This window comes from Salmo salar, chromosome 24, assembly GCF_965601325.2.
Source record: "Salmo salar chromosome 24, fSalSal1, whole genome shotgun sequence".
NCBI classification, from domain to species: Eukaryota; Metazoa; Chordata; class Actinopteri; order Salmoniformes; family Salmonidae; genus Salmo; species Salmo salar.
Window position 1 is genome coordinate 16,578,399 of NC_138314.1, and position 13,777 is coordinate 16,592,175.

At 45.2% G+C, this 13,777-nt stretch overlaps 1 protein-coding gene across 1 annotated transcript; it reads left to right on the top strand.

The window, feature by feature from the left end:
- The first annotated feature begins 1,038 nt into the window (after positions 1 to 1,038).
- On the top strand, positions 1,039 to 13,650 carry thbs4a (thrombospondin 4a). Its single transcript, XM_014170761.3, has 22 exons — positions 1,039 to 1,511; positions 2,620 to 2,817; positions 2,943 to 3,190; positions 3,280 to 3,391; positions 4,422 to 4,504; positions 4,620 to 4,671; positions 4,893 to 5,074; positions 5,179 to 5,316; positions 7,179 to 7,259; positions 7,352 to 7,504; positions 7,587 to 7,691; positions 7,797 to 7,904; positions 8,009 to 8,168; positions 9,073 to 9,191; positions 9,392 to 9,444; positions 9,538 to 9,719; positions 9,964 to 10,142; positions 10,372 to 10,420; positions 11,417 to 11,613; positions 12,140 to 12,312; positions 12,718 to 12,857; positions 13,007 to 13,650. The coding sequence occupies exons 1-22, from the start codon at positions 1,433 to 1,435 to the stop codon at positions 13,054 to 13,056; spliced, it is 2,841 nt and encodes a 946-aa protein (XP_014026236.1). The 5' UTR covers positions 1,039 to 1,432; the 3' UTR covers positions 13,057 to 13,650.
- The last annotated feature ends 127 nt before the right edge of the window (positions 13,651 to 13,777 follow it).

Here is a 13,777-nt window from a genome sequence, read left to right on the forward strand (position 1 = left end):
TTGCTTCCGTCCAGGGGGACACACTTTCCTGTAGGCTTAGATTGAAGAGATAAAAAAAATAGGAGTGGCAATATAGTCTGCTATAATCCTCAGTAATGTTCTATCAAAGTTGTCAGACCCAGGTGGCTTGTTATTGTTGTTAGATAACAATCGTTTTTTCACCTCTTCCACACCCACTTTACAGATGTGTGTTCTTCAATGAATGTCCTTCTGTTACATTGCAACCTGCAGGGCCTGTATTCATAAAACTGCAGCTCTATGACCATAAAACCTATGATTATGAGGGGGGGGGGGGGGGGGGGGGGGGGGGAGACTCCATTACTAGGAAGTTACATAGCGGAACAATTATGGCAGTCAGACTTGACTGGTCTAACTCTACATGTCCATGCATAAGGCAATTGACTCTCCAAGTCTTCAAATAGTAATTATTTTAAAGGTGGTTTTCTACTACAGTATATAGGTCTCCTGGGCCCTATATCTTTACAAGATAGTAAATATCATAAATCATTTTATGTAGAAGCGCTATGTCCAGGAGGAAGAATGTGAAGTATTTATGACATGGTCATGCATTGTGTAATTTTCAGGAACTCTTATTCCTTCCAGCTGGTTTTATTTGTATTTTTCCCTTTGTGTCATAGGCAAAGGCTCCAATATGGCGTCCGTCCAGCACCTGATGGGAATAGGGTGGGCCAGTGCCCACAGCCAGAACTGGTATTTGGGTGAACTGAACTTCGGACACTTGGACACTTCAACTATAGGAAATGGTGTGATTATCTGATAGATTTAATTTCTCTCTCTTAAAAGACTTCCTGGTCAAAGAAAGGTAAAATAAAATGAGAAAATAGAAAGACAGACAGACAGAGCGACACATAGAACGTGATAAATGCATCTGGGAATGGTCTGTTTTTCTGAAGCCTCTAAGATGTAGAAAAATCTTGCGGTTACCAAAAGCAGCCCAGAGACAGAGATGAGGACCAGACTCTCAACTTGAAACTCCTCCAGAGTTAAAAACTGTCTCAAGGTTCAAGGTCTGGACATCTCCCTCCTGGACCAAACACACACACACCACCTCTTTAAAAACACAGTCACTACAGGAACACTGAGACGTTACCCTCCCTTTTCAAAACTCCTCTGCAGCTACAGGAATGCAGGAACACACCCCTCTACTTTAAAGTCTGGCCCCTTTAAAAAAGCCAGTCTGTAGCCACAGGAGAATCTCCCCACTGCTACTGGGACTCTGCTTATAACATCTGTCTGTCAGTTTGTCAGTCTGTTTATCCATCAGTCAGCACCAGGGGTATTCTAAATAGATAGCTGCTGTATTGATCCCTGTCTGTAGGACCAGGTGTACTGTGTAGTAGTCGTGACGGTGACCCAGCCTGGGCTCTCAGGACTGGTTTGTGCTGAAGGCTGAAGACTAGGAAGTGTGAGGATGGGGGTGTGGATCAGAAAAGTGGTCCTCTCTCTGCTGATGCTACAACTGGCCACGACTGTCACAGCACAAGGCATTGGTGAGTTCCTCAACCTATCACCTATTAATACCCCTCTGACCTATCAAAATGCTCCTAAAGTAGTACACCAGTAACCTTTATTCGTTGTAATACCTTATCAATATACTCAATCTGTACCTTCTTAATCTACTGAGTCTGTAATTTCTTAATCTATGCAATCTGTAACTTCTAAATCTACTCAATCTACACTAAATCTGAATCTCTAACTTTGCTTCTCTGAATCTGTCATTTCTCCATTACTCATTAAATCATGCATTTTGCAGTGATTTTCTGATGAATTATAATGATATACTTAGCAGCGGCTCAGTTAAAATGATCTGTAAATAGCCCACCCAACTACCTCATCCCCATATTGTTATTTCTTTTTTGCTCCTTTGCACCCCAGTATCTCTACTTGCACATTCATCTTCTGCACATCTATCACTCCAGTGTTTAATTGCTAAATTGTAATTATTTCGCCACTGTGGCCTTACCTCCCTTATCTTACTTAATTTGCACACACTGCATATAGACTTTTCTATTGTGTTATTGACTGTACCTTTGTTTATTGCATGTGTAACTCTGTGTTGTTTGTGTCGCATTGCTTTGCTTTATCTTGGCCAGGTCGCAGTTGTAAACGAGAACTTGTTCTCAACTGACCTACCTGGTTAAATAAAGGTGAAATAAAAACGGCCACATATCAATAGGGTGACCCAAATAGAATGACTGATTGGCTTTAGGAAAGTGTTTGTGCAATAACTTCATTTCTCTGGAATCCATACGCATCCATTTTTCCATACAAACACACATCTCTTAGTATTATTCCAGAATTTGGGTCATGGCTGTAGAAGCAGTGGATTTGTTCCAGTGGAAAGAGTTTACTGCTGGCCCTTTGGTCAATCTGCCACGCCATAAAACAGTGACACCACACACACACACAATCTACCACTTCATAAAGCCCTGACACTCAGCACATGCAGCTCTACAGCTCATCAGTAATTGCCACAAGCATGAAGTGACACACTTAACAAACTCACTAATAACAGTCGCACACGCACGCACACAGGCACAAACACATGACTTCTGAATAAACGTTGTCTCTGTGTTGTTTGTGTGTGTCCTGTGTTAGTGTACGACCTGCTGGTGTCTCCAGACTGCCTGCCTGACCTGACGCAGGGAGGGCTGAAGAATAAAGGTCTGGATGAGGCCTTCCTCCTCTCCTCCTTCAGGCTCCACAGCAAGTCCCCCTCTCATCTCTACAGCATCATCAACCCCAGGGACAACAGCAAGTACCTGGAATTCACCCTGCAGGCCAAACTCAACAAGGGTAAACACTGCCGTGCTGTCTGTCTCATTTTACAAATGTGATCATACATCTAAATCAAATCTTCCTCCTTCTCTCCCTTCCTCTTCGGTTATCATTCCTACGCAACTAACTGACCTTTCCCTCAGTGACGATCCGTTACCAGAAGACTGATGGTAGAGCCGGCACCACCAGTTTTAGCCACCCCTCTCTGGCGGACGGCAAAGAGCATCATGTGATGATCCATGCCAGCGGTCTGCAGAGAGGACCAGGTCGTATGGCGGTCTACGTAGACTGTAGACTGGCTCACACTGTGGACGAGCTGCCTGCTGCCTTCGGGATGCTGACACCTGGACACAACAAAGTGGCGCTTAGGACCCTGCAGCCCACCGGGCAAGTGAGACACAAGACTAGTATAGATACAGAAGAGTATGATTTTTTTTTGTGTTGTCACTCACCAACCACTTGTCCACCTGTCTCTGTCAGGATGAGTTGACGGACCTGAAACTGGTGATAGAGGACACGTTAGATAACGTCGCTACGCTCCAGGACTGCAGCATACAGCAGAGCGAGTCTCTGGGTACTATTCAGCTACTGGGTAAGAACACAGGCCTGTTATAAGCTGTCACGGCTGTCTGAAGAATGGGACCAAAGCGCAGCGTGTGTACCGTTCCACATTTTATTTAAACTGTGAAACTATGCAAGACATACAAATAAACTCAGAAACAAAACAACAAACCGTGACGAAGAGGTTCAACATACACTTACTCACTTACTCTCCAATTAGAGACAACGATGACCAGCTGCCTCTAATTGGAGATCATCCCAAAAAACAACAACATAGAAATACAGAAACAAGAACATGACAACATAGAAAATCTAAACTAGACACGCCCTGACCTACTCTACCATAGACAATAAAAGCTTCTATGGTCAGAACGTGACATTGTCACGGCTGTCTTCGTCCTCTGATGATATAACGAAATCGTCATCGGAAAATGTGGACCAATACGCAGCAGGTACGTGTATGCTCATCTTGAGAATTTATTAACTTCAAAAAATGAACGTACAAAATCACAAAACAAAAAGAACGAACGAACAACTACAAACAGTCTGGCTAGCATAGGCTCAACACAGAACAATCACCCACAAATCACAAACACAAACACACCCTAATATATGGGACTCTCAATCAAAGGCAGATAGACAACACCTGCCTTCAACTGAGAGTCCCAACCCCAATTAACCAAACATAGACATACACTCACTAGACTCCACATAGAACTACCTAGACATAAACCAAAACCCGAAAATACTAAACCAAACACCCTTTTAACAAACACACCACCCCGAACCACATAAAACAAATACCCTCTGCCACGCCCTGACCAAACTACAAAACAATTAACTTTATATACTGGCCAGGACGTGACAGACATAAGCTGCCTGAAACATGACTTAACCATTTCTGACGTCACATTGTGGGTCTCTGCCATACTGTACATTTGACCCACTTTAGGCCGCATTTTGACATAAGTTATCATAAACCATCAAGTCATGTAGTCTGTATGATGGAACATAGAAATACACTTTAGCTAAACTGTAGCTAAAGACTACCTTTCCCACAGGCCTCCAGGCAGGACAGGATCCATCTCAGATGTTAGAGCTCCACAAGATGATGTCAGAGATGAAGGGCCTGCTCCTCCAGCAGGTACATCACCTGCCTTACAGTAGACATGCTGTGGAACCCTCACCTTTTAAGGCACCGCCATTTGTCTTTTTCTCTGTATATACAGTAAACTGGTATTTTCTTTCCCCCGTAAAAGATTAAGGAGACCACATTCCTCAGAAACACCATCTCAGAGTGTCTGGCATGTGGTAAGCTGTTCTCTTAGACCTATTACTACTAATACAGTGCTACTGTTACTGCTTAGGACTAATGCTTTCTGATGATAATGAATAACTTCCTTATGTGCATGCTCTTATTTTAGCTGTCAACTGAAGCCGGATCATTAAGATACTATTGAGACTGATACTGATTGAGGATACTCAGGTTATGTGTGATGTTATATTATACATGTGTGTGTCTCTGTCTGTAGGTCTGGGTGGCAACATGGCGTCAGGCCCAGGTACAAGTGCACGGTCAGGCCCGTCCCAGTGTAGTCCAGGTATGTGTTTCAATCAGGACATGTGTATCCCGGCCGAGGGAGGAGGCTTCACCTGCGCCCCCTGCCCCGACGGATACACTGGAGACGGAGTTCACTGTGATGACGTGAACGAGGTAGGGGGGGTGTGTGTGTTACCGGGTCAGTTTAACCTTTAACCCCTACCTCCCCAGTGAATGGTGTGAACGCTAACACGTGTGTGTGCGTGCGTGTGTTGCAGTGCCAGTTTAACCCCTGCTTCCCCGGTGTGAGGTGTGTGAACACAGCTCCTGGGTTCCGCTGTGAGAGATGTCCTCTGGGATACACTGGTCTTGAGATCAACGGAGTGGGAGTGTCCTACGCACAGTCACACAAACAGGTAACGTATAGTCACTCAAATAGGTAACACAAAATCAGACAAACAGGTAACGTATAGTCACTCAAACAGGTACCACACAGTCACACAAACAGGTACCACACAGTCACACAAACACGTACCACACAGTCACACAAACAGGTACCACACAGTCACACAAACAGGTACCACACAGTCACACAAACAGGTACCACACAGTCACACAAACAGGTACCACACAGTCACACAGACTGGTACCACACAGTCACACAAACAGGTACCACACAGTCACACAGACTGGTACCACACAGTCACACAAACAGGTACCACACAGTCACACAGACTGGTACCACACAGTCACACAGACTGGTACCACACAGTCACACAGACTGGTACCACACAGTCACACAAACAGGTACCACACAGTCACACAAACAGGTACCACTCGTGCAAATTGCTTATAAACAGTAATAGGCACATGGTTAGAGTGTGTTATACTAAAGAGAGCTGCTGTTATTTTTATATATTTTTCCTTTATTTAACTAGTCAAGTCAGTTAAGAACAAATTCTTATTTTCAATGACAGCCTAGGAACAGTGGGTTAACTGCCTTGTTCAGGGGCAGAACGTCAGACTTTTACCTTGTCACCTCGGTTACAAGTCCAACGCTCTAACCACTAGGCTACCTGCCGCCCCACTAGGCTGCCTGCTGCCTCGTTACAGTCAGTGGTGTAGTGGAGGGCATACGCAGGTATACACCATATATCCACTTTTTTGTGGGCATTGCATATATTCACTTCTTAATACCCACAATGAGTATCAAAGTAGTGTGGTGGAGGTATAGCATGTATCAATTAATAAGGCGGATGAAACAGATAAGAATGCTTAGCTTAAAATGTTGATAAACTATTATTTCTTTTCATTTTAAGTACAGAAATGGGCAGATGGCTACGCGTAAGTGTCCCAAAATGCAATTTGCGGGTAAAAAACGTTCTATATTGCGCATCACACATGCGAGCGGTTTCATGGGCAGAGATTGAAATATCCATTAGTAATTAAGAAAGAGGTGAGATCTAAAGATGCAACAACTATCATGGGTTGCTAATATGACTACAATAATGCCTTTGCCTGCAAGACAATGAAAGAAAGACACAAGACAAGCCTAATAATATGAAGTAAAACATATATAGCGATGCTAATGATTGGTCTAACTGTCTTCTGGTGGCTGGAAAGGCTTTCTCAAAAACCTTCTCAATTAAATGTTAACTAGCTACAATGTAGCCCATGCCTACCTGGCAGAATGATATCATGACTATTTGCATCAATCCAGTGGCCATTTGTTTTGCCAACTTGTGCTCTACAGAAACACTGCTAACCAAACAACAGTGCTACACACTCAAAAAATGTAAATGTCTTAGATTTTTCCCAGACCTCAAAAGTGGTCTCCTGATGTGGTTTAAACATTGTTGTGGACTTAGAACATCAAATGTTGTTGATTTTCCCCCCCCAAAAAATGTAATAGACTTTGAGAGCGAACCCCCCCCCCCCCCCCCCCCCCCCCAAAAAAAGGGAAAATCAAAAACCTGTACATTTCTGACTAAGTTGACAGACTCATTTATCAGCCTACTTGCACAGTACAGCTTGGGTTGGCCTGACTGTGAAAGACAAATATGAACAGTACAGCTTGGGTTGGCCTGACTGTGAAAGACCAATATGGGATTTATCATTTTAGGTCATTCAGAGTATATGTCACTGTTTGTCACAGAATTTCTTACACAGGGCGCCTTTCCTTCATCGGGTGGGCCCTTTGGGAATTTTTACCCACTTCTCCAAGCACCACTACACCACTGGTTACCGTGTGGGTATTCCTCTCCATGTGTGTCTGTAGGTGTGTGATGACATAGATGAATGCCAGGGTCCTCCTGACAATGGAGGCTGCACCGCCAACTCTCACTGCCACAACACCAGGGTAAGAGTCACAGCAGCTTGAATATTACCATTCAAGCCTATTGATAGTAGGCCTGACATGAAGCCTGGGCCTGTATTTGTTGTCTCTCCCAGGGTTCATTCCGCTGTGGGGAGTGTAAGAGTGGCTTCTCTGGGGACCAGGTGAGCGGCTGCAGTGGGGAGAGGCTCTGTGGGAACGGCCAGCCCAACCCCTGTGACAGCAATGCACAGTGTGTAGTGGAGAGAGACGGGAGTGTTAGCTGCCAGGTGAGAACACACACACACACGTGACACTAATGCGCAGTCAATCCAAAATCAAATCCAAAACCTTTCCTCTTTCGTCCATCAGTGTGACATAGGGTGGGCAGGTAATGGCTATGTGTGTGGGAAGGACACAGACATCGATGCTTACCCTGACGAAAAGCTGAGGTGCAGGGACAACAACTGTAAGAAGGTAAAATCCAGCTCCTTCTACTTCTTTACCTCTCCCTCTCCTTCTACCTCTCCCTCCCTTTCTCCCTCTCCCCCTTAGTAAGGCAGCCTCCATGTTTGTTTCCAGGACAACTGTATGTTTGTTCCTAACTCTGGCCAAGAGGACGCAGACAGGGACGGGCTCGGGGACGCCTGTGATGATGACGCTGATAGTGACGGCATCGTTAACATAGAGGTACAGTACACAACTGTTACACACGCTTTTCGGGTATAGTACATTCACAATCAAGTAGGACACACCTTTAACACGTGCAGTAACTCTGTCTCTGTGTAACTCAGGATAACTGTTGGCTGCATCCTAACGTGAACCAGAAGAACAGCGATACGGATCTCCATGGCGACGCGTGTGACAACTGCTTGACGACGGAGAACCCTGATCAACGAGACACGGACAAGGACGGGCTAGGCGATGACTGTGACGATGACATGGATGGAGACGGTGTGTGTGTGCTTTGACGTGCCTTCCTCAGGCTTTGGTCGTTAGAGAGTTGGAGACAGAAGGAAATTCTACCACAGCTAGTGATTTATTTTAAGGTAGCAGTACTTTTTCACACTGAGACGTCTTTATCCATGACGTTTTTCCCCAAAACCACAATTAGTCTGAGGTCAGTCTAGCTGTCTGGTTGAAAACTACATGTCTCCTGTCTCCAGCGGTTCTAGACATTATCATTGTCTTCAACAGAGCAGAGCCATATCTGTTGAATCCATCCACATCCTCTCAGTCTGTTTCAGTCTGTCTTCCATCAAAGTCTGCTACCTATTAGCTCATCTGTTTACAGGAAAACAGGAGCTGGGTTAGGGTTCCGCCTCATCAAGTTCAAAACACTAGTAAAAACATTGATTTAAATGAGTTCCCATTTCTCAATATAATTGACCCATTTGGAATTGTGCTCTTTAGCTACTAGATTACCTTTTTAAAAAAAACTCTAATTTGTTCCATTGGCAGATGCAGTGAAACTGTGCCCTGGTTTATTGTGTGTGTGTGTGTGTGTGTGTGTGTGTGTGTGTGTGTGTGTGTGTGTGTGTGTGTGTGTGTGTGTGTGTGTGTGTGTGTGTGTGTTTGTGTGTGTGTGTGTGTGTGTGTGTTGTTTCCTGTCTGTGCACTGGGGCAGGTCTCCAACCTCTTGATCGTTTGCTCATGTCTTCCACTCTAACACTTGGTCATGTCTGTCTCTGCTAAGAAAAAAATCCATTATAAACCCTGCCAGCAGCTGAGAGCCAGTGGAAACTATTCAACTCTGCCCTGAACAAACACTGTCATCTGGGGCCCGAGGACTCTAAAACTCAGACTAGAAAAATAACTGTGTGTGTGTTTTTATCTGTATTTGTGTTTTTGTGGTCAGGCCTGAAGAACATTCTGGATAACTGCCAGCGTGTGGCCAACCTAGACCAGAGGGACCGAGACAACGATGGGGTGGGAGACGCCTGTGACAGCTGTCCTGACATGGTCAACCCCAACCAGGTAACCGTAGAACAACAACAACACAACCACAACACTGCACAACACATCCACAACACAACCACAACACAACCTACAGGTCAAATATCCTACCAAATACCAAGCCTTTACCCCAGCCCCAGACTAAAACCCACAGTAGCCAGTAACAGGGTAGTGCAGCCTCATGACATTGTTGAATAATATTTATGTTTCTTCTCCCACAGTCAGATGTTGATGATGATCTTGTAGGAGACACATGTGACACCAACATAGACAGGTAGATCCTTCTAGAAACATATCCACACCTTTAGAAGTGATACTTACTGATAGTGAGTGTACTGGGTTTGACTTTGACTCTCCTCTCTATCAGTGATGGGGACGGTCACCAGAACACTAAGGACAACTGTCCTACAGTCATCAACTCCTCCCAGCTGGACACAGATAAGGACGGACAGGGAGACGAGTGTGACGATGACGATGACAACGACGGTATCCTGGACCAAGCAGACAACTGCAGACTGGTGGTCAACCCTGACCAGACAGATGAGGACAGTCAGTCACAACACTGATCCTCTTCCTTCCTGCTGTATTATAGCAATGCTCTCTCTAGTCTAGTTGTTCTTCAGTGTGTGTGTGTGTGTGTGTGTGTGTGTGTGTGTGTGTGTGTGTGTGTATGTGTGTCACAAAGACCTAGCTGGCTCAATGATGCATTGATTGAAAGTACACTAATCCGGCATGTATGTGTGTGTGTGTGTGTGTGTGTGTGTGTGTGTGTGTGTGTGTGTGTGTTTTCCAGATGACGGCGTGGGTGATGCGTGTGCAGGGGACTTTGACCAGGACAAGGTGATTGACAGGATAGACAACTGTCCAGAGAACGCTGAGGTCACCCTGACTGACTTCAGAGCCTATCAGACGGTAGTACTGGACCCTGAGGGTGACGCCCAGATCGATCCCAACTGGGTGGTTCTCAACCAGGTGACCTTATCGTCTTTAACATGCTGACATTTTAGTCATCTAGCAGATATTGAGTAACAATAACAGTTGTAGGGTCAAAGAGTACGCAAAAATAAGAGCATGAAGTAATCCATTCGATCGTTGACTGAGTTATTTGATTATGTTTGATTAATGCTGTGTACAGTAGGTAGTGGAGTACTCTCTAGTATGTCATCTGTAGTGTCATAACTCTCTCTCCTTCTCTCCCCAGGGTATGGAGATAGTCCAGACTATGAACTCTGACCCTGGCCTCGCTGTAGGTAAGACAACTCTCAGTTCCCATTTGACAGGCAGATGTCCACCCTCTCTGTGCCACTCACGCTGTATGTGTAGGCCCCACATTGTTCAGTGTGTGTGTGTGTGTGACAAAGGAGCTGTTCGTGGACTACAGGAAAAGGCGGGCCGAACAGTCACCGTTGACATCGATGGGGCTGTAGTGGAGCGGGTCGAGAGTTTTAAGTTCCTTTGTGTCCACATCACCAACGATCTGTCATGGTCCAAACACACCAAGACAGTCGTGACGAGGGCACAACAACACCTTTTCCCCCTCAGGAGACTGAAAAGATTTGGCCTGGGTCCCCAGATGCTCAAAAAGATATACAGCTGCACCATCCAGAGCATCCTGACCGGTTGCATCACCGCCTGGTATGGCAACTGCTCGGGCGTAAGACGCTACAGGGGGTTGTGCGTACGGCCCAGTACATCACTGGGGCCAAGCTTCCTGCCATCCAGGACCAATATAATAGACGGTGTCAGAGGAAAGCCCATAAAATTGTCCGAGACTCCAGTCACCCACTGGCAAGCAGTACCGGAGCGCCAAGTCTAGGACCAAAAGGCTTCTTAACAGCTTCTACCCCCAAGCCATAAGACTGCTGAACAATTAATTAAATGGCCACCCCCCACTTTGTTTTTACACTGCTGCTACTCACTGTTTATTATCTATGCATAGTCACTTCACCCCTACCTACATGTACAAATTACCTCGACTAACCTGTATCCCCGCATATTGACTCGGTACCGGTACCCCCTTTATATAGCCTTATTATTGTTATTTTATTGTGTTACTTTTTAGAATTTTTTACTTTAGTTTATTTGGTAAATATTTTCTTAACTCTTCTTGAACTGCATTTCTGGTTAATAAGGGCTGGTAAGTAAGCATTTCATGGTCTACACTTGTACTATTTTGCGCATGTGACAGATAAAGTTTGATTTGATGTAATAAGCCTGTGTGTATGTGTGTGCGTGTCTGTGTGTAGGCTACACAGCGTTCAGTGGGGTGGACTTTGAGGGGACGTTCCACGTGAACACGGTGACTGATGATGACTATGCAGGCTTCATCTTCGGCTACCAGGACTCCTCCTCCTTCTATGTGGTGATGTGGAAACAGACAGAGCAGACATACTGGCAGGCTGTACCCTTCAGAGCTGTGGCTGAGCCTGGCATACAGCTCAAGGTAAAAATACAAAGAAATGCTCACATACACCAGATAGGTGCAGTTTTACAGGGTCAGCCATAGTAGTACAGTGCCCCTGGAGCAAATTAGGGTTAAGTGCCTTGCCAAGGTCACATCGACAGATTTTTCACTTTGTCGACTACGGTATTTGAACCTGCAACCTTTCTGTTACTGGCCCAATGCTCTAATGGCTAGTCTACGTGCTGCCCTATTAGTCTGGAAGGTATAGGGGTGTGTGTGGGCGTGGGTGCATGCTACCATGCTGCATTGCTTGCTGTTTGGGGTTTTAGGTTGTGTTTCTGTATAGCACTTTGTGACATCGACATGGGCTCCTGAGTGGCGCAGCGGTCTAAGGCACTGCATCTCAGTGTTAGAGGTGTCACTACAAACATTTGTAGTCACTACAAGAATTTGTTCTTAACTGACTTGCCTATTTAAATAAAGGTTAAATGAAATATAGTGATCAATCTCAAAAGGCTTCTGACCTTCCTTTCTTACCTTCTCCTACCTCTCTCTCCTCCTCCAGGCAGTGAAGTCTAAGACAGGTCCAGGGGAGTATCTGAGGAACTCCCTGTGGCATACAGGAGACACCAATGACCAGGTACGTCTGCTGTGGAAGGACAAGAGGAACGTGGGCTGGAAGGACAAGGTGTCCTACCGCTGGTATCTACAGCACAGACCACAGGTTGGATACATCAGGTGAGAAACACACAACCACACGGACACACCCACACACACTAGTCTCGAAAACTCCACCCTAGGCAACACAGTGACTAGGGTCTGATTTAAATTATGGACTCTTTTGTCATACAGGAACTGCGTCAGGCAAAAAATCGTTGCGGTGGTTTTAGATGAGGTAGCCACTTGCGAAATGCACTCGTTAAAAAACCCTCCGTGATCTCTATCTTGCTAGTTACTGTTTTGTATTTGATTAAAGCAGATTAAGTAGTGATGTAGCCAGTGAGGTAGTTCCACTATGCCAAGAGTCCATAATTGAAACCAGACCTCAGTCACTGTGTTGGCTAGGGTCGGGTTTGGAGACTGCACACCCACTAACACACACCCACACAAACACTCTGAACCATGTGTGTGTGTCGTGTTCAGGGCGCGTTTCTATGAGGGTCCTAACCTGGTAGCAGACTCTGGGGTGAAGATAGACAACAGTATGCGAGGAGGGAGACTGGGCGTCTTCTGTTTCTCCCAGGAAAACATCATCTGGTCCAACCTCAAGTACCGCTGCAATGGTGAGTGACAGCCCACTCAGCCAACTAGCAGACAGATACAGAGACTAGCGCCGGTCACATCGCTCTGATAGGACAGAAGCTGTCTAAGTATTGTCATTGCTACAGGATGTTTAAGTCAACACCTCTCTGTTCTGTTTGTCCCTCTACAGACACCATCCCTGAAGATTACCAGGAGTACAGTGCCCAGAACACTGAATAAACACACCGAGCGTGGAAGAGGAGAGAAGGAACGGAGAAGAGATATTGGGAGCGGGGGGTTAGAGGACAGAAAAAATGAGAGGGAAAAAGAGGAGAGAGGAGATTGGAGAAGGGACCAAGCGGCATTGTGCATTTCGTGGGGGCATTATGAGAGGAGCAAGGCTTTTAAAGGGGCTTTTCATAAGCAATCATCCCTTTTATAAAAGCATTATTATTACTGCTAGACTTTTGCCTGGTATGAAGACTGACGTCTACTCATCAGGGCAACAGACTTCCAGACATGACTTGTTAATGCTGTGTCTACACACGCTATACGGTACTGTACATGTGGAATTGGTTCAACTAAAAGACTGATGTAGATTGTAGTGTTGTAGTGAACCTGTACATGTCTACTATCTGAGGTGAGGGTTATTGTATCTAGGGTTTCTCCTATTTCTGCCATTGGAGGAAAACAAAGACAAGGGAAATAGATGAAGGAGCTGTATTGACTGCCCTTACATTAAAACAACCAATGTCCATCATATGCTACATTCAATAGATGTGTCATTTGTTGTTCAGTAAATCTATGAATAAATATTCTGAGCATTTGGTAAAACACCCTCTCTGAGTCTTTTGTTTGGTGTGTTACTAAATGGAATATATTGCTAGTTGTTGTTGAATAGAATGCACTGAGATATCTACCCCGAGCCACTGTATTTCAAGCTGAGGCTATCAATGATCAC

What these genes read in the sequence shown, in the direction of transcription:
- thbs4a (XM_014170761.3), top strand. Translation starts at nt 1,433, where the DNA reads ATGGGGGTGTGGATCAGAAAAGTGGTCCTCTCTCTGCTGATGCTACAA. An exon ending in GGGACAACAACTGTAAGAAG is followed by an intron (nt 7,692 to 7,796) that starts GTAAAATCCAGC and finishes GTTTGTTTCCAG; the next exon opens with GACAACTGTATGTTTGTTCC. An exon ending in TGTGACACCAACATAGACAG is followed by an intron (nt 9,445 to 9,537) that starts GTAGATCCTTCT and finishes CCTCTCTATCAG; the next exon opens with TGATGGGGACGGTCACCAGA.